Raw genomic sequence first — 17,790 nt, forward strand, 5'->3', positions numbered from 1 at the left:
TGCTGGAAAAGGGGGCGGTAGTTCCCCTTTCTATAGGTTTCTGAAGCTTTTGGGAGGAGGGGAAGGAAAAAAAAAAAGGAAAAATCTTGGATAAATCCAAGCTTGGAGACTAAGCGTGTATGTAGTTACATTCAAACGGGGGTCACTGGATATAATTAAACAGGCTAAGGAAAACGTGGATAACTCTTCCATAATCTTTTCAAAGCTCCCCGTCTTTTGGAAAAAAAAAAAACCGTGGTGGGAGAACATTGCAACTTCTCCAACACCGTAAGAAATGTGAGAAGACTTAAAAAGAGAAGAAAAAGAAATAGTGAAGAACAGGGGGAGAGCGAGGGGAACAAGCACGCCCCAAACCGCCCTGCGTTCGGCCCGCTTGCTCAGGGCTGGAAAAGGGGCAGGGAGGGCAAGGCTCCGCGACGGGCGATTCCGATATCTGGGAAATGCTGCTTTTTTCTTTTTTTTTTTCTTTTTTTTCCCTGAAGTTGAGGCGAGACATGCCTTAATTAAAAAGGTTTTGGGGGCGGGGGGGTCTGTAATTCAGTAGGGACCCGCGGGACGCCCTCGCGCTTTGGGGCGCTGCTTGCATCCCTTAGCCTTCGGCTCCGGCGGTCCTTTCCCAGGCCGCGGCAGGTGCCTTATCCTGCCGCCCCGCTGGGTTTTGCTGTGTTTTTTTTTTTTCCCTTTTCCCCTCAGCTTTTCCTCTCCTTGTTGTGCCGGGGCTCCCAAGGCCGCGCGGCGGCCGTGTTTTCGGGCGCCGCTCAAGGCCCTCGCCGCGCTCCCACGCTCCGGCCCCGCGGCACAACAGGACGCACGTGCGCCCGGCTCCCACGCCGGCCGATAGCGGCGGCCCATAAAGGCAGCGGCCGCCGCGCCGCGCTCCCCCCCCCCCCAGCTCTGCCCGGCCCCCCCCTCCCCATCTTCTGTGCCCCCCCACCCCCCAAGCAGCCCCCCCCCCCGCCACCATGGGTCGCCCCCCGCCGCTGCTCCTCCTCATCCTCCTCTTCCTCCGGACCGGGACTGGGACTGGGACCCGCCGTGCCCGTGAGCCGAGGGGGGGGCTGGGGGGTGGCCATGGGGGGGGGTGTTGCTTCCCCCCCTCCTTGAGGGGATGTGGGGGCTCTGCTGCTTGGGGGGGGGTCCCGTCCTCCCCCTGAGGGGCTATAGGGGATTGCTGCCCCCCCCCCGGGGAGTCCCTGCCCCCTAAGAGGTCCTTGTCACCCCTGAAGGGCTGGGAGGGGTCCCTGCCTCCCTCTTCCCCCCCCCCCCCCGTGGGATGTGGGGGTCCCGGGCCACTGGGGGGGGTCCCTTCCTCCCCCCGAGAGCCTTTAGAGGGTCCCTGCCCCCTGGGGAGTCCCTGTTTCCCCCCCCCCATGGGATGTGGGGGTCCCTGCCCACCCCAGGGGGTGTGGGGGTCCCTTTCCCTTGGGGGCTCCCATCCTCCCCCCCAAGGGGATATGGGGGGGGTCTCTGCCCCTGCAATGGGATGTGGGGGGGGTTCCTGCCCCCTAAGGCGTTTTTCCCACCTTGAGAGCATATGGGGGTGGTCCCAGCCCTTGGGGGGGTCCCTTGCTCCCGTCCCCAAATGGGATTTTGGGTGCCCCTGCCCCAGTGGGATAGGAGAGGTCCCTGTCCTGCCCCCCCTCCACCGTGCAGGAGATCCTGGGGTGGCCCGGGGGGGGGGGGCAGCTCCCTGCTCTGCAGGGCTGCATGGGGACCCCCCCTCCACCGGCATCCAGCTGAGGCCTGGCACTTTCGGTGCGCATCCCGTGCCCGGGGGGTGGGGTGGTGGGCAGAGGCGTCGCGCTGCAGGCTTTCGGGGAGGGAGGGAGGGAGGGAGGGGGGGCCGGTGGTGGCGTGCGTGCGTGGGCTTCCCTCCCGCAGCCCCCGCCGGCCCCGGGTGCGCGGCCTCGCGGCAGGCCGCCTGCGGCGCCGGCTGCATCCCCGTGCCCTGGCTCTGCGACGGAGAGCAGCAGTGCCCCGACGGGGCGGACGAGCGGTGCGGTGAGCGATGTGGGGGTGCCAAGGGGGGGGGGGGATCGGCGCCGGGGCCGCGCTCGGAGGCGGCGGGGGCAAGCGTGCAAGCAAGCGTGCAAGTGTGCGTGCAAGCAAGCATGCAAGCAAGTGAGTGTGCATGCAAGCAAGCGTGCGAGCGTGCATGCAAGCGAGTGTGCATGCAAGCGTGCATGCAAGTGAGTGTGCATGCAAGTGAGTGTGCATGCAAGCAAGCGTGCGAGCGTGCATGCAAGCAAGCATGCAAGTGAGTGTACATGCAAGCAAGCGTGCAAGCGTGCATGCAAGCGAGTGTGCATGCAAGTGAGTGTGCATGCAAGCAAGCGTGCGAGCGTGCATGCAAGCGAGCCGCCCCGGCAGATGCCCCCTGCAGCGGGGACCCCCACGCGTGGCAGTGCGACGACGGCGGGTGCGTCTCCAGCGGCTGGCGCTGCGACGGCGCCGCCGACTGCCTTGACGGCTCGGACGAGCGCGACTGCGGTAGGTCGGGGGGCGGCGGGGCGGCGAGCGCGGGGCTGGGCGGCGGGTGGCGAGCGCTGCCTCCGTGCCCTCCCCATCCCTGGCAGTGTGCGGGGCCAAGAAGGTGCAGTGCCCCGGCACCCACCGCTGCATCCCGCGCTGGGAGCTCTGCGACCGCCACCGCGACTGCGAGGACGGCTGGGACGAGGAGGGCTGCCCGCTGCAGCCCTGCGGCCCGGCGCAGTGGCAGTGCCGCAACCGGGTGTGCGTCATGGCCGAGTGGAAGTGCAACGGCGTCGACGACTGCGGCGACTCCTCCGACGAGGACGTCTGCGGTGAGCAGACCCCCCCCCTGCCCAAACACACCCCCTGGGGGTGTCCCGTCCCCCGCCATATGACGTGGCCCCCCTGCCCCGCAGCCCCCTGCCCCGCCGGCATGGTGCGCTGCGACGAGGGCAAGTGCATCCTGGAGGCGCTGATGTGCAACGACGAGGACGACTGCCTGGACGGCACGGATGAGCCCAGCACGTGCGGTGAGCCGGCGGCCGGGTCGGGGTGCGGGGAGGGGGGGAAATAACGGGAATGGGAAATGGAAATCCCTCTGCCGTGTCCCCCCCCTGCCCGCAGGCCGGAGCTGCTTCGTGCGCAACGGGGGCTGCGCGGAGACGTGCGCTGACACGCACTGGGGCGTGCGGTGCTCCTGCGGGGCCGGATGGGCGCTGCAAGCCGACGGGCAGAGCTGCGCCGGTACGGGGCACGGCGGGGGGCGGCAGGGGGGCACGGCGGCCGCCGGGGGTTGCCCGCGCCGCGGCGGCTCCCGTCAGCGCCTGTCCCCGTCAGCGCAGACGTGGACGAGTGCTCCCTGCCCTACGGCCCCTGCAGCCAGCTGTGCAGCAACGCGCCGGGCGCCTTCAGCTGCTCCTGCCTCGGGGGCTACGCGCTGCGGCACGGCACCGCCTGCGAGGTGGCCGGTAGGTGCTGCCGCCGTCCCGTCCCCCCCCGCCCCGGTCCTGCGTCCCCCACGCCGCCAGCGTGTGACGGCCCCCCGCCGCCCCGGCAGACAACGCGACGCAGCTCCTGGTGGCCGTGGGGCAGGACCTGGCCCTCCTGGACGCGCGGACCCTCGCCTACCGGCCGCTGCTGGCCACGGGCACGGAGCCCCGCGCCCTCGCCTACGACCTGCTGCGGGAGACCTACTACTGGCTCACGGAGGAGGGCGAGCTCCGCGTGCGCCCGCCCGGGACGGACGCCCGGACCCTCTACCCAGGTGGGTGAGACCCTCGACCCTCTTCTCGCCGCCGCCGCCGCCGCCGGGTTGCGTGGCGCCCGCTCACCCTGCCCGTCCCCGCAGGCGCCGGGGAGGCCAACAGCATCTCCGTGGACTGGTTCACGGGGCAGCTGTACTGGGCCGGCGGCCACCCCGGCGCCATCCGCGCGGGGCTGGGCGACGGCCGGGGCTACGTGACGGTGCTGGGCAAGGACGTGGCCCCCGAGCAGCTGGTGGTGCACCCGGCCGCGAGGTGAGCCTCGTCCCCCGCGCGCCCGCCGCCGTGCCGAGCCGCCCCGGGAGGGACGGGGCCCCCCCGGCGGGGCTGGTGCTCAGTGCCTGCCCCCAGGTCCTTGTACTGGGTGAACCGCGGGCAGAGGGGCCGGACGGTCATCGCCGCCGCCGGCATGGACGGCTCGGACCGGCGGGAGCTCACCGTGGTGTCCATGGAGGAGCCGGTGGGGCTGAGCCTGGACCACGCGGGCAGCAGGCTCTACTGGATCAGCGAGTACAAGGAGGTGGGTGTGTGTTTGGGGTGGGGGGGGTCTCAGCCCCCCCAGGGTGCCGGGAGGCCACAGGGCAGCAGTGGGGTGCCCGGCTCGGGTGGTGGGACGCCCCACGGCTGGGGGGCGGCCGACCGAGGCTCCCTGCCCCACGGCGCCCTGGCCTGTCCCCCAGTCCATCGAGACGCTGCGGGTGGACGGCAGCGGGCGCCACTCCTTCCCGGCCGTCCTGCGGAGCCATGCGGAGCCGCTGGGCCTGGCGGCGTTCGAGAGCCGGTTCTTCTGGGCCGACGGCGCCGAGCTGGTGTCGGCCTCCCGGGCCTCCCCCCGGGAGCAGGCGGTGCTGCTCCGCGCCCCCGTCTCGGCTTTCGCCGTGCTGCACGCCCTGCAGCAGCCTCCCCGTGAGTACCGTGCCCAGCGCCCGCCCCGGCTCCCGCCACCAACCGCTGCTCCGGGTGGGACTCGCCACATCCCGCCTGGTGGCCCTGCGGCGAGAGCTCCTATGCCAGAGGGGACATACGGACCCGTAGGAGGATGCTGAGCCCCCATGGCCTGGGGTGCCTCCTGCCCCACGGGGTGATGCCGGCGCCCTGGCTGGGCGCAGCCTGGGCTCGTGGGGATGGGATGGGGGGCAGGCGCGGCGGTCGCGGCCGCCCGAGCTCCCAATGCCCCCTTGCTCCCAAGGGGACACGGCCGCGTGCGCTCCGGGCCTGTGCAGCCACCTCTGCCTCCTGTCCCCCGTGCACCCTCGGGGCTACAAGTGCGCCTGTCCGGAGGGGCTCTTCCTCCTGCCCTCGGGGAAGTGCGCAGGTGAGCGGCGGCGGCGGCGGGGCAGGGCACGTCCCTCGGGGTGCCCGGGGTGGCCTGGGACTGGGTCCCCAGCACGCACGGGCGCTGCTTGTTACTCCTTGGCCTTGCTTGGGAAGTGCCCTGCGCGCAGGGCGAGGGGACCAGGGGGTTCCCGGGGGTTTGGGGCTGGCCTGGGGGCATGGGGCAGCCCCTACTTGCGCAGGACGCGGCTCCCGGCACAGCAAAACCCTTGGCGTGGGTGAGGCGTGAGCAGGTGCTTTCTGCACCCTGATGAGCCCCGGAGAGGTGAGGACGGGGCTGCGTGGGAGCTGGGGACCCCTTGTCCCCATAGCGGGTGGCCTGGGGTGGGCAGCCCCGCTTGGCCCCCCTGGCTGCGGGATCCCGCTCGGCTCCCCTGGCGCCGTGCTCACGCGCTGCCCGGTCCCCCGCAGAGCTGTCCATCGTGTACGCGGAGGAGAAGGCCATCTCCCTGGTGCAGGTGGGCCCCGGCGCCCGCAGCCGGCTGGTGCAGAAGTGGCTGGAGCCCCTCCACCTGCAGGACGTGGACTGGCAGAGGTCGGTGCTCTACGGCACGGACGACGGCGGGACGCTGCTGCGCGTGGTGGGACACCCAGGGAGGAGAGAGGCCATCTCGACCGGGCTTCCAAGTAAGACCCTGCGGCGCGATGGAGACGGGGCACTGGGGCATGTGAGCTTTCCTGGTGATGCCCCAGGGTGTCTCCTGGGTGCAGGGACAGGGGGAACTCACAGTGGGGCAGTAGGGCTGTGGGACAGCCCCATAACTGCTCACCTGCCTGCTCAGTTTGCTCTGCCCGCGTGGACATCCGCTCGGGGGACCTGTACTGGCTCGCGTGCAACCGGAAGGACATCGGAGTGAGCCGGGCGCCTGGCATGGCCCCGCGCATCCTGCACCGTGCCCGCAGCGGCATCCAGCACCTCTTCCTGGACTGGCAGCGAGGTGCTCTGTACTGGCTGGCCCGGGGGCAGCCGCTGCAGCAGCTCAGCCTGGCCGGGGGCACGCCGCAGGATGCCTGGAACGAGACGTGGCCCGAAGAGCTGCCTGCGGCCATGGATAGCAAGGCCTTCACCTTGCTCTGGAGCTCAGCCTCGGGTGAGCCCAGCGGGGCCTGGAGCAGGGAGCAGAGGTGGTCAATGTACAGGCAGGAAGGACCAGCCTAGGCATGGTGGGTTGCTGCCCAGGCAGAGGGTGGGCAATGAGGTCCACTGCCACTGTTGGAGTCCATGGAGCCCATGGGTGCTCCACCACGGGCGGGCTGATGGCCTCAGCCCTGGCATCCCTCCCGTAGCAGCAGGGTGAGGGGAAACCGGGTGGGCCAAGAGGGGGCCTGTGAGCCCTGGGTCAGTAGCATCGCTCTGCCTTGCAGGCCTGCGGGCGCTGAGCCTGACCAAGAGGCAAGCAGTCACCCTGTCGCCCAGCTGGCCCCACGGCCTCGTGGCCGCCTTTGAGCCCTACTTGGTGTCGACGAACGGGACGGCTCTGCTGCTGTGGGACCGGAGGACGCTGACCCTCGTGCTCGCCGTGCCAGCGGTGGACGTGCAGGGAGTGGTGACCTTCGTGGGCACGGAGCTGCAGGCTGGTAAGCATGACGGCAGCACCGTACCCGGTGTCGGCGCTGTGCTTGGTGCGGTTGGGCGACCCGGGCTGCCTCGAATTGGGGCAGGGGGCCTGGTACGGGGGGCTGTGCAGGGTGCTTATGGGGGCACTCATAGCACGGGCAAGGCGCAGCTCCAGCTCTGGGCTCTTGTTCCAGCACCGGTGCCTCTGCCAGCACCAACGAAAAAGGAGTCCGCCCTGCCCCTCCCTCCGCTTGTGGCCACCAGTACGATGACGACGACAACCACAACCACAACCACTACTACTGTTCGGCCCACCACCTCCACCACAAGGCCTACGCCAAGCAAGACTACCACCGTGCCAATCGCTGTTCACGTGCCAACCAGTAAGGCCACCGTAACACCAACCACCACCGCCCGGCCCACGCTATCCAAGACTACCTCTGCGCCAAGCACCACCACCACCCGGCCCCCACCAACCAAGATCATCCCTATGTCAACTACTGCAACTACCCGACTCACTGCCTGGGCAATGCCAACCAAGACTACCCCTACACGGCCAACCAAGACCACTCCTACGCAACCAGCCGCCATCGCCACCACCACCAGTCGGCCTTCACCAACCAAGACCTCCGCCGTGCAGCCAATTGCCACCACCCGGCGCATAACCAGCCCTGCACGGGTTGTGCCCCCAACCCCCAAAGTCCCACCCAGCCCTGTGCCCCCCTCAACCCCTGTCCCCCATCTGTCCTGTCCCCGCACGCATGTGCCCTGCCGCGACGGCACCGAGTGCGTGGCCCAGGAGTACGTGTGTGACGGGGAGAAGGATTGTGCGGATGGCTCTGATGAGGACGGCTGTGCCCAGCTCTGTGACACCCCAGGTAGGAGATGTTCTCGGCCCCCTGGGTGGCCCCGTGCCAGGATTTATGGCTGCTTCCCGGTGGGGTTGGAGGGATGGGGACCTGGGGAAGTCTGTGTTCTGGCCCTGTGCTGGGACTTCTGGTTGCTTCCTGGTGGGGTTGGAGGGATGGAGGTTGTGTAGGATCATCCGCTGCTTGGAGGGACCTAGACGTGGCGGAGCTAGGACCGCTTCTGTCTCCTTGCCGGGGACTGGGGCTGCTGGAAACGCCTTGGCTGGGAGGGACCAAACCTTGGCCTGGCGGAGCGGGGCCATTCCAGGGCACTGGGGGACGGGAGGGCTGGCCGGGGGTCTGGGCACCCCATCTGCCTACCGTGGGCTCAGCGCGGCCCCTCGTCCCCCCCCCCCCCCCCAGGGGCCTTCCGCTGCTCGAGCGGGGCTGCGTGTGTGAGGTCCGGGGAGCGCTGCGACGGGGTGCCGCAGTGCCCCGACGCCTCGGACGAGGCGGGCTGCTGGAGCCCCACGCAGGAGTGCGCCCTGCGCTGCGACGGTGCCGCCCGCTGCGTCCCCGAGAGCTGGCTCTGCGATGGCCACGCCGACTGCCTGGACCGCGCCGACGAGCAGGGCTGCGGTGAGACCCCGGGGCCGGGCAGGGCGGCCGACGGGCTCCCCCCCTCCCCGCCCCCGGCACGTACGGGTGCCACAGCCGCCCTGGCGGGACGGGCACCGCCCGGTGCCCCCCGCTCACTCCCGGCCCCGCTCGCAGTGCCCAAGGAGTGCGGCCCCACCGAGTTCGCCTGCGCGAGCGGGCAGTGCGTGGCCGCGGCGCTGCGCTGCGACGGCGTCCGCGACTGCCCGGACGGCTCGGACGAGGAGGGCTGCGCCGTGCCGCCGCCGCTGCTGTGCCGCCCGGGCGAGCTGGCGTGCCCCCGCGGCGGGCGGTGCGTGCCGGAGGCCTGGCGCTGCGACGGCACCCCCGACTGCCCGGACGGCGCGGACGAGCGGGTGCGTGGCGCCGGCAGGGACGCCCACGGCGTGTCCCCGTCCCCCGTCCCCCGCGCGGGCCGGCGGCGCCGCTCACGCCACGCTCTCGCAGGGCTGCCCCGAGGAGGAAAAGCTGTGCGGGGAGCGGCGGTGGGGCTGCGCCCGCGGCCGCGAGTGCGTCCCCGAGGCCTGGCGCTGCGACGGAGAGAGCGACTGCGCGGACGGCAGCGACGAGGCTGGCTGTGAGCGCTGCCCCGCTCCTCCCTTGCGCGTCCCGCCTGGGGAGGGCTGCCGCAGCGGGGAGGTGGGGCGGCACCCCGGGCTGGCTGGCCGTGCCGCGGGGTAAAGTCCGTGTTCCCGGCGTCCGTGGTGGCGGCTCCGGGCCCTGGGTGTCTGTTGTCTCCACGGGGCTGGTGTCACCTGGCGCTTGAGCAGCCTGGAGCCAGGCTGGACGTTGTGCTAGGGCTAGGAGATGATGGGTGAGGCTCAGGACATCCTTCCACCTGCACGTCCCCGCAGGCCAGCCTGCTCCCTGCCAGAGCCACGAGTACCCGTGCGGGCTGGGGACCTGCCTGAACGCGTCCCTGGTGTGCGACGGTCGTCAGGACTGCGCGGACGGCTCGGACGAGGGGGGCAACTGCTCCGTGCCCTGCCGGCTGCCCTGCTCTCACCTCTGCCACCCCTCGCCCCAGGGCCCCGTGAGTGCCAGGAGGCAGCTGTGGGGGGGAGCACCGCGTCGCCCGAGGGCACGTGGGGCTGATAGTCCCTCTCCCTGCAGAGGTGCCGGTGCGCCCCGGGCTATCGGCTGGCTGAGGACGGCGTGTCCTGCACGGATGTGGACGAGTGCAAGGAGCGGGGTGAGGGAGCCTGCAGCCAGACCTGCCTCAACGCCCCGGGGAACTACAGCTGCGGCTGCCTCCCCGGCTACCTGCTGGAGCCCGACGGCCGCATCTGCAAGCTCACCGGTGAGCCCGGGGGTGGCCAGGCGGGATGGCGGGCGCTCCAGGGGACATCAGGCAGGCACCTGCCCCAGGGCGCCTGCTGCCCACGGGGAGCTCTGCAGCCCCCCAAATGGCCCTGCTCCTCTGCCGTGTGGCATGCTCAGCTGCGAGTTGCCACTTGCCAGCCCACCGCCGGCGGGAAGGTCTGTCCCCGCTTAGTTGCGTGGTAGGGCCAGGTCCCAGCAGGCTGCGGTGCCCCAGAGCCCTGTGATCCCTGTCCATGTGTGCTGGCACTGCGGGGCTGCCGGCGGCGAGTGGGACCTGGGGGGCTCTGTGTTGCTCCAGGACCGGAGCCCACGCTGCTGGTGGCCGTGCAGTCAGAGGTGCTGTCCTACGGGCTGCGGAGCGGGCGTGAGAAGGTGCTGCTGGCCACCGACAAGGAGCGTGTCATCTTCTCGCTCGACTATGACCCGGTGGAAAGGAAGGTTTTCTGGGTGGACCTGGGCACGGAGAGCATCCGCTGGCAGGGCCTCGACTCGGGCAAGAAGGGCACGCTGGTGAAAGGTGGGCTTTGACGAGGCGAGGGGGGCAGGACCGGCATCTCCATGGCCACGCAGCCGCCAGGGCGCCAGGCTCTGTACCCCTGCGCGGAGGGATGCCGATGGGAGCCGAGCTGGGAGGAGGCTGAGCTCCTGGGGTGGCAGGGATCTGGGCTGGGAGCATCCTGTCGGGGGGGCCGTGTGGCTGTCCCCCCCCGGGCGCTGAGGCTTGGGCGTGTTGCAGGTGTGAGATCGGACTGCATCGCTGTGGACTGGGTGGGGAGGAACCTGTACTGGACAGATGGGGTGGCAGGACAGGTGCTGGCCACCCGCCTGGGGGCCGCCTGGCGAGGGGTCCCGGAGTACACCGTGGTGCTGGACGGAGACCTGGACCGGCCCCACTCCCTGGTGCTCCAGCCTCTGGCGGGGTAAGACGGGGGTGAGGGGGTGCAGGCATCTCCTTGCCAGCTCTGCCCTGGCCAATTTTCCTTCTGGAGCCAGGCACCAAGCTGGCAGAGAGGTGGGATGGCCTCGCCTGGGGCCATACACCTGAGGAAGAAGTAGTGTGGGCACCTGCCCTGGCCAGGGCCCGTGGCGTGTCCCTGTTTGCGCGGGAAAAGCTGCGCCGCCCCTCTGGGCCGCCCCAGGGCTGGGGTGACGTTGCGGCAGGTCCGTGGGCCAGCACCGCTCTCCTCCCCGCAGGCTGCTGTACTGGTCAGAGGTGGGGAGCCACCCACGGCTGATGGAGGCCACCATGGACGGCAGCCGTCGGCACACGCTGCTGGCCCAAGGGCTGGGCTGGCCCACCGCTCTGGCCCTCGACCTCCCCTCCTGGAGGATCTTCTGGCTGGATGAGAAGCTGGGCAGCGTCGGCTCAGCGCACCTGGACGGCACCGGCGTGAAGGTGCGCGCAGGGAGGCTTTAGGCACGGGGTCGTGACGGGCATCAGGGCTGGGCGCTCATAGTGCCTCCCTCCACCAGGTGCTGCGGCTGAGCTGGGTCCAGAGCCCCTTCGCGGCGGCCGTATGCGAGGGAGAGCTGTACTGGTCGGAGAGGAAGGCATGGGCGGTGCAGCGAGTGGACAAGGCCACCGGCAAGAACAGGACTGTAGTGCTCAAGCGCCACGGGCAGCCCCATGGCCTCCAGGTACCTAGGGGTACCTGCGTGGCACTGCCATCCCCTGGCTGCCCTCCTCATCCTCGGGGTCCTTGAGCAGCGGTCCCCGTGGTCAAGAGTCTCTGGTCTTGGTGTCCCTCCGTCTCACCTTCCTGCCCCGAGCCGGGCCACGTTGAGGCCTCAAGAGGCCGCCGTGATGCCAGTTGTGCCCAGGGCGCTGGCGGCCGTGGGGCTGACCGTGCCCTTCCCCGCAGGTGATGCACCCGGCGCTGCGACCGGCGTCCCCCAACCCGTGCGCAGCGCGTGGCTGCTCCCACCTGTGCCTGCTGAGCGCCCGGCACGCCGGGCAGTGCCGGTGCCCTGCCGGGCTGACGCTGGCCGCCGACGAGACCACGTGCCTCCCCCTCCGCGATTCGGCCTTTGCCCTCCTGGTGGCACCGGCGGCTGTGACCCAGGTACCGTCTTGAGTCTCCCCGAGCCAGGGTCTGCTCTCCCGGCTGCTTTTGGGCAAGCTGCTGCCATGCCTGGAGGTGGATGGTCCTGCTGCCACCTCCTTTCCCCACCCAGGTCTACCTGAAGGACCTGCCCGCGACGGCCGGAGCCCAGGGCCTTCCCCCGCACCGAGCCCTCCCCTTGGCCAAGGTGGGCCGGTTGACGGCCATCGACTACGCGGTGAAGAGCAAGAGCCTGTACTTCGCGGAGGCGGGGGGCGGCTCCATCGGGCTGCTGCGCCTGAAGGACTCGGGCCGGCTGTCCTGGAAGCGAGCGGTGGCCGTGGAGGGCACGGTGGTGTCGCTGGCGCTGGACTGGCCGAGCGGCAACCTGTACTGGATCGGCGGGCAGCCGCGCCGCGTCCACGTGGCGGCTCCTGGGGGTCGCTGGTCCCTGGAGCTGCTCGGCCGAGGGCTGCAGGGCGCCGCCTGGCTGGCGCTGTGCCCCCGCGCCTCCACCATGTGCTTCGTCACGGCGGCGGGCGGCGGCGGCGGCGGCGGCCCGGGGGCGGCGGTGGAGTGCGCCGCCATGGACGGCGCCGGCCGCAGGACGGTCTGGAGGAGAGCCCGCGCTCCCGCTGGCCTCACCTTCGGCGGCGGCGGCGCCGGCACCCGCCTCTACTGGGCAGACCGCGGTGAGTGCGGCGCTCGCCCCCCGGCTGCGGGGCACGGCCCAGCTTGCCCCCCCCCACCCCCAGCGCGGGGCAGCCCGCAGCCCTCCGACGCCTGTCTCCTGCAGAGAGAGGAACGATCAACAGCGTGGAGCTGGACGGCTCCCGCTTCCGGGTGGTGCGGGAAGGGCTGCACGGCCTCTCGCTCTTTGCCATCGGAGACGGCTTCCTGCTCTGGACCACGGCTTCGACCAACGGTGAGCCCGTGCTTGGTGCACCCCGTCCCGCTCTCCCGGAGCACGGTGCGGGGTCTCTGCTGCTCCCTGTGGGACCCTGCTGTCCCGTGCCGGCCACCCGCACGTGACCCCCGCGCGTCCCCAGGCTCCAGCAAGGTGTGGCACAGCCGCCTGGAGCGGGCCGAGAGCTGGTGGTTCGCCGTGGAGCAGGAGCTGCTGGCCGTGAGGATCTACAGCCAGTTCTCGCAGGAAGGTGGGTCCGCGGCCGCCGCGGTACGGGGCGGATCCCGGTCGGGGTCCGGGTCCTTCCCCGCAGAGACCCCGCGAACCCGCACTGTCCCGGCAGGCGCCAACGGCTGCGCGGAGAGCAACGGCGGCTGCGCCCAGCTCTGCCTGCCCAACCCCGCGGGGCGGCAGTGCCGCTGCTCGGCCGGCTACAGCCTGGTGCGTGGGACGGATTGCGCGCCGGCTCCGCCGTGCCCGGCCCCGCTCCAGGCCTGCCGCGACCTTCGGAGCTGCTTCTCCAAAGAGCAGGCCTGCGACGGGCAGCCCCACTGCGCCGACGGCTCCGACGAGCTGGACTGTGAGTGCCGTGGCGTGCGGGATCCTCCCGGCTGTTCGGGAAGGTGATTCCCACCCGGGGCTGCGCTGAGCCGCGCGCATCCCTGCAGGCCCCTCCGCAGCGGCGGCGACACGGCTCCCCGCGGCGGCACCCTCGGGGACGCCCCGTGCCGAGGGAGAGGAGAAGCCGGCCTGGCGCACGGCTGCCCCCAGCCCCCGGGAGCGCGGGGAGCCCTTCCCGGCGCTGCCGAGCACCGAGGAGGTGCTGGGGGCCGTGCCGTGCAGCAGCGAGACGTGCAACCTGCGCGGGGAATGCGCCATCGAGGCCGGGCGGGTGACGTGCCACTGCGCCCTGGGCTACCGCGGCGACTACTGCGAGGAGGCCGAGGTGCAGCCCGTGGCCGGTCCCATCGCCCTGGGGGTGGCCGTGCTGCTGCTGGTCAGCGCGGCCTCCGTGGGCGCCCTGGCCTACATGCGGAGGAGGGACAGCCGGAGGAGGTGAGCTCTGAGCCCGGCCTGGCTCAGGACGGGAGGTGGAGGGGGACGGAGCGGTACCTGGGCGCTCCTGGGCTGCGTGGAAACCTCCGATCACCCCAGCAGGACCTTGGGGGGGCTCTGCCCCATCTCCGTGAGATGGCTCTGCCACCCTCGGCGTACTCGCTTCTCCCCAGGACCTCTAGCACTGCCTCCACCCGAGTGCTGACCCTGTACCACCGCGAGAGCGACCCCGAGGAAGAAGACGAGGAGGAGGAAGAGCTTCCCCCCAAGAGCGATACCTTTGTGAACGAAGCTTATGACGGGAAAGAGGTGAGCAGCGCGGGGGGAAGGCTCTGGTGGGCACCCTCCTGCCTCCCTGGGGTGCTCTGAGGGCCCCCACGTTGGGCAGCGCTGGCACGGTGCCCGCTCTGAGGCTGGCTCTGCCCTCGTGCCTGGGGAGACCTGGGGATGCCGGGATTCTGGCTGGAACAGGGCTGTCCTGGGGACACCCAGGTGTGGTGTGGGCCCGGGGCGGCCAGCTCGGCCCTGTCCCTGATGCACCTATCTGTGGTCTCTGCAGGAGCTGCCGGCCCCGCTGGGGAAGGGACCATCTCACCCCTGAGACTGTATTTCCATAAAGGAACGTTGTGCAGCATCTCTGGTGCCGTGGTGGTGGTGTGTGTCCAGCCTGGGGAGGACGGGACTAAGGGCTTGGCTTGCCCTTCCCACACCTCCAAGCTCCAGGGAACTTGCAGTCCGAAGCAAAAAAGTTTTGGGAGGTCTTTGAGGAAGTCTCCAGTCTCAGCATCTTCTCCGAGCAGCCCAAATGAGGTCCCCTGCTGCAGGGTGCATCCTGCACCATCCCTTAACCATGCAAAGGATATCTCCATTCATGGTCCCTCTGCAGCAAGGCTTAGCTTGCCAAATAGGGTGCTCTGGGCTTTGCTGAGGGTAGAAATCTGGTTCAGTGGCTCCTACAGGGGAAAGCCAGAGAAGGACACGATGAGTTGGTCAGGATCTGCCATCCAGGGCATGAGTTTTTCTGGTGGGGTGGGAGCCAGCTTGTCAAGCCGGCCCTCGTCTCTTGGTCAGGACTGACGGCCAGAGCTAGGAAGGGTCGTGGTGCTGCCCGGGAGGGTGCTGCTCTGACCAGCCTGGCGAGGTGACGGCAGCTCGGGCTGCGGCGTGCCCTCCAGCGTGGAAGGCACAGCGCCGCTTTAGCAGCGAAGGGAGTCCCTGGCCCCCTGCAGCCAGGGTGACAGCCCCCTGAGGAGGCTTCCTTTTATCGGCCGAAGCTCCCAGCGGCTGGCCAGACTCCAGCTCCGGTTCGCTGCTACGTCCCAGGGCGGTGCCGTCTCCTCGGGGAAGGCTGCGTTGAGTTGTCTGCCAGCCCTGGAGCTCCTGGGGAGCGGTGGGCGTCCTGGTGTCCGCAACAGCAAAGCGTCCCCCAGGAAAAGCCGGTACAGGACGGGAACCAGCTGGGCTCTGCTCTTGTCCTGGTACACAGAGGTTTTGCAGCACGGCTCTGCTCTTCAAGCGTCCCTTACAAACCAGTGAGACCAGTTTTACGGCCTCGCAGGGGGAAGTGCGTGCTATTTTTCTCTGTCTCTGTGATCTCTTGCTCCCTGAAACGGCTGTGCTCGAGGAAGGAGAAACCTCCCGAGCTGATTGTGACCGCGGAGGGAAAAGTCCTTTAGGAAGGTGCTACAAAACCCCCCGCCCCCGTCCCCTTGCAGACCTTTCCCCCCCGCTTCAGGTGAAGCGTGGGGAGCTGGACCGGCCGTGCGCACCGGCCCTGAGCCCAGCCCAGCCGGCAGAAAGCCCGTGACCACCCCCCCGCCGCAGCACAAACCCGTTCCTCTTCATTTATTTCGGTATGCGCACGGCCCGGAGCTGAGCAGAGGTGCGCGGGAGGGTGCTCCCCTGCCCTGTCCCCAGCGCTAACCTGTGCCCCGCTCACGCGGGTGCGCCCAGCCCCGCTTGGGTGCAGTCACGGCGCGCTCGCGGGGAGGCTGTGGAGCCGCAAGCCGGCTCCTCGGGCTCTTTCCAGTCCGCTCGGAGGTGCCCTTAGCAAAGGGCTAGAGGTCGGAGTCGCAAGGCAGGGCGCTCCTCCAGTCTCGCTCGTCCTGCAGCACGTCCGCGGGGTTGCGGTAGGCCCCGGCGGCGGCGGCGGCGGTGCGGCTCCCCGCTGCCGGTGTGGGGCTGGCGGGCGGCTTGCGGTCCCGGCGCTCCTGGAGGCAGCGGTGGAAGCTGAGGGCCAGGGCCAACCCGCCCAGGATCTCCAGGCAGCTGCCCAGGTAGCTCAGCACCAAGCCGTAGCCGGCGGCCAGCGTGCCGCCGGCCGGCGCGGGCAGCGCCCACAGCGCGTGGGTGTACCAGGAGACGGGCGCCAGGCTCAGCAGCCCCGAGAGGAGCAGCGCCAGCCCCGCCGCCCCGGCCAGCGGGTGCCGCGGCTCCCGCCGCCAGCAGCGCACGCCCAGGGCGGCCGCCGCCAAGCCCAGGGCGGCGAGTGCCAGCGCGGCGGGCATCAGCCCCCGGGCCGCCCGCACGGGCGCCTGCTCGAAGTAGCCCAGCTCGTCGGCCTGCCTGCAGCGGCGCGCGTGGCTGCTCTGCCGCTCGCTGCACGCCTCCCAGATGCCCTGCTCCAGCACCAGGTCGGCGGGCTGGTCGGCCATGCGGCTCACCTGCCTCCAGGTGGGCGCCAGCGTGCCCGTCAGCGTCAGCAGCAGCCCGCAGGGGCACAGCACCAGCCCCACGATCATTGCCGCCGGCGTCCGCATGCCCCCGCAGGCGCAGGTTTCCAAAGCCTGCTTGCTGCGGACACAGGGAGGAGGTCACCGCTGGTGCCCGTCGCCCGGGGAAGAAGAAGAAGAAGAAGAAGAAGAAGAAGGGGTGATGCTCGCGCCCCGGCGTTGCTCGGTGCCTTGCTTGCGCTGCGGTGCTTCGGGACCCCGGGAAGGCGGGCAGGCGCCGGATCGCCGGCTCGCTGCGGCCGGCCGGGGTTGCGGGGAGGTGTGCTTCCAGGAGGAAGTGCAGGTGGGGAGGAGCCCAGCGCGGGCTGGGCTGCCTGGCACCCGGCCCCGGCTGCTGCGGGTGGCTGCACCCTCGTGCAGCGCGGGAGCCACCAGGGCTTTGCTTCCCGCGGTCCCCTTGCTGGGTCCTGGGGCTGGTCCTGGGACCTCTCAGAGTCACCTGGGGACCTGCCCATGCTCGGTCCCACCTCCTCCCTGCTGGCAGAACAGAGCCGCCCTATTACTGAACTTCAAATTAATACACTTGATTACAGCTGAATACATTAATACATTTGAACTTAAAATAAATTCCAATTTAGTTTAATCAGCTTTGGGTGAATTAATTTATGACAATCATTAATTAAAATGAAATGCTGGCGGCGCTGAAAGCTGGCGAGGTTCCTGTGGGCCTCCCCAGGCCCAAGGGACCTTCCCAGCCCTTTGCACTTCACTTCCTCGCTCCTTATCCCAGCCAGCACTTCCCTAAACTCTGGGCACATAACTGAGCTCGGTCCCTTCCCAGGCTGCGTTCGGAAGTCACCCGTGGGTGCAGCAGCCCAGCTCTCAGCGGGAAAAGGTCCTGGGATGTCCACAGAGGGAGGTGTGAGTAAGTCATCACATTCTGAGGTCCCTTATGTGGGGTGTTTTTTTGGCCTGTGAGAGCACCAGCCTTGGGACTCTCCAAATTTCCCTGAATTTCTGCCAGTCGTGCCGGGCCCGAAAGAGGGCAGCATCCTCTGCAGGTTAGTCCGGGACGATTAATGCGAGCCACGCAGCATCTAGGCACTGGTGGCTGTGGGGCCTTAGCTACATCAAGGGCTGGGTGGATGTGTGCTGGACCAGCCACTTTTCCATGCCTTACAGCTATTCCCCAAGAGCTTCAGGAGCCCGTTGGCTTTGTGGGTGCCAAATCACTCGAGAATTCTTTTGAGAAACGAAGCCAGGAGTTGCTGTTTCCCTTTCCGTGGCTTTAACTTGTTTAACTTGCACCCTGTGCCAGATGCTGACCCCGTGTCAAGCCATCCATCACTGCCCTTGGAGCCACTACTCCGGCCAGGTGCCACCTGCCTGATGCATTACCGTGCAAAGCTGCCTTCTGCCCTGTGACCCCCCCGACGGGAGCAGCCACCGGAACAGGAAACAGCCTCAAATCTTCCGATCCCGACTTTTGCAGAAGGTTGGTTTTCTCTTTGCTCTCGGACGCGGGGCGCAAGCTGGCTTTGAGAAGCTGCTCTCCCTCTGCAGGAGCTGGAGGTGAAGGGAAGGGGCTGGCGGCCAGCTGGGTGGCACAGTGAGGCCAAGCGCCACACGTGAGGGCCGCTCAGCGCTGTGTCTCTCCC

General features: G+C 69.4%; 2 protein-coding genes across 9 annotated transcripts; one reads left to right on the plus strand and one right to left on the minus strand.

Annotated features, from left to right (window-relative positions):
- The first annotated feature begins 1,854 nt into the window (after positions 1–1,854).
- Positions 1,855–14,331, plus strand: LOC106495833 (low-density lipoprotein receptor-related protein 2-like). Of its 8 annotated transcripts, XM_067297288.1 has the most exons (31): positions 1,855–2,001; positions 2,371–2,804; positions 2,889–3,002; positions 3,097–3,216; positions 3,315–3,440; positions 3,530–3,736; positions 3,821–3,989; positions 4,086–4,254; positions 4,415–4,640; positions 4,924–5,049; positions 5,481–5,696; positions 5,852–6,160; positions 6,435–6,647; positions 6,822–7,505; positions 7,899–8,114; positions 8,250–8,488; positions 8,580–8,709; positions 8,987–9,165; positions 9,246–9,432; positions 9,754–9,972; positions 10,192–10,375; positions 10,650–10,851; positions 10,929–11,093; positions 11,318–11,518; positions 11,631–12,189; positions 12,294–12,422; positions 12,547–12,654; positions 12,748–12,984; positions 13,073–13,460; positions 13,634–13,769; positions 14,020–14,331. In XM_067297288.1, the coding sequence occupies exons 2-31, from the start codon at positions 2,741–2,743 to the stop codon at positions 14,059–14,061; spliced, it is 6,264 nt and encodes a 2,087-aa protein (XP_067153389.1). In that variant the 5' UTR covers positions 1,855–2,001; positions 2,371–2,740; the 3' UTR covers positions 14,062–14,331. The 8 variants fall into 8 exon arrangements, with proteins under 8 accessions (XP_067153389.1, XP_067153391.1, XP_067153394.1 ...); XM_067297290.1 differs by lacking the exon at positions 9,754–9,972; XM_067297293.1 differs by lacking the exon at positions 5,852–6,160.
- On the minus strand, positions 14,326–16,404 carry CLDN23 (claudin 23). Its single transcript, XM_067297296.1, has one exon. The coding sequence runs from the start codon at positions 16,217–16,219 to the stop codon at positions 15,518–15,520; it is 702 nt and encodes a 233-aa protein (XP_067153397.1). The 5' UTR covers positions 16,220–16,404; the 3' UTR covers positions 14,326–15,517.
- Between the last annotated feature and the right edge of the window lie 1,386 nt (positions 16,405–17,790).

This window comes from Apteryx mantelli, chromosome 5, assembly GCF_036417845.1.
Source record: "Apteryx mantelli isolate bAptMan1 chromosome 5, bAptMan1.hap1, whole genome shotgun sequence".
Lineage (NCBI taxonomy): Eukaryota > Metazoa > Chordata > Aves > Apterygiformes > Apterygidae > Apteryx > Apteryx mantelli.

What these genes read in the sequence shown, in the direction of transcription:
- LOC106495833 (XM_067297288.1), top strand. Translation starts at nt 2,741, where the DNA reads ATGGCCGAGTGGAAGTGCAACGGCGTCGACGACTGCGGCGACTCCTCC. An exon ending in CCAGCTCTGTGACACCCCAG is followed by an intron (nt 7,506 to 7,898) that starts GTAGGAGATGTT and finishes CCCCCCCCCCAG; the next exon opens with GGGCCTTCCGCTGCTCGAGC. An exon ending in CGCCGACGAGCAGGGCTGCG is followed by an intron (nt 8,115 to 8,249) that starts GTGAGACCCCGG and finishes CCCCGCTCGCAG; the next exon opens with TGCCCAAGGAGTGCGGCCCC.
- CLDN23 (XM_067297296.1), bottom strand. Translation starts at nt 16,219, where the DNA reads ATGCGGACGCCGGCGGCAATGATCGTGGGGCTGGTGCTGTGCCCCTGC.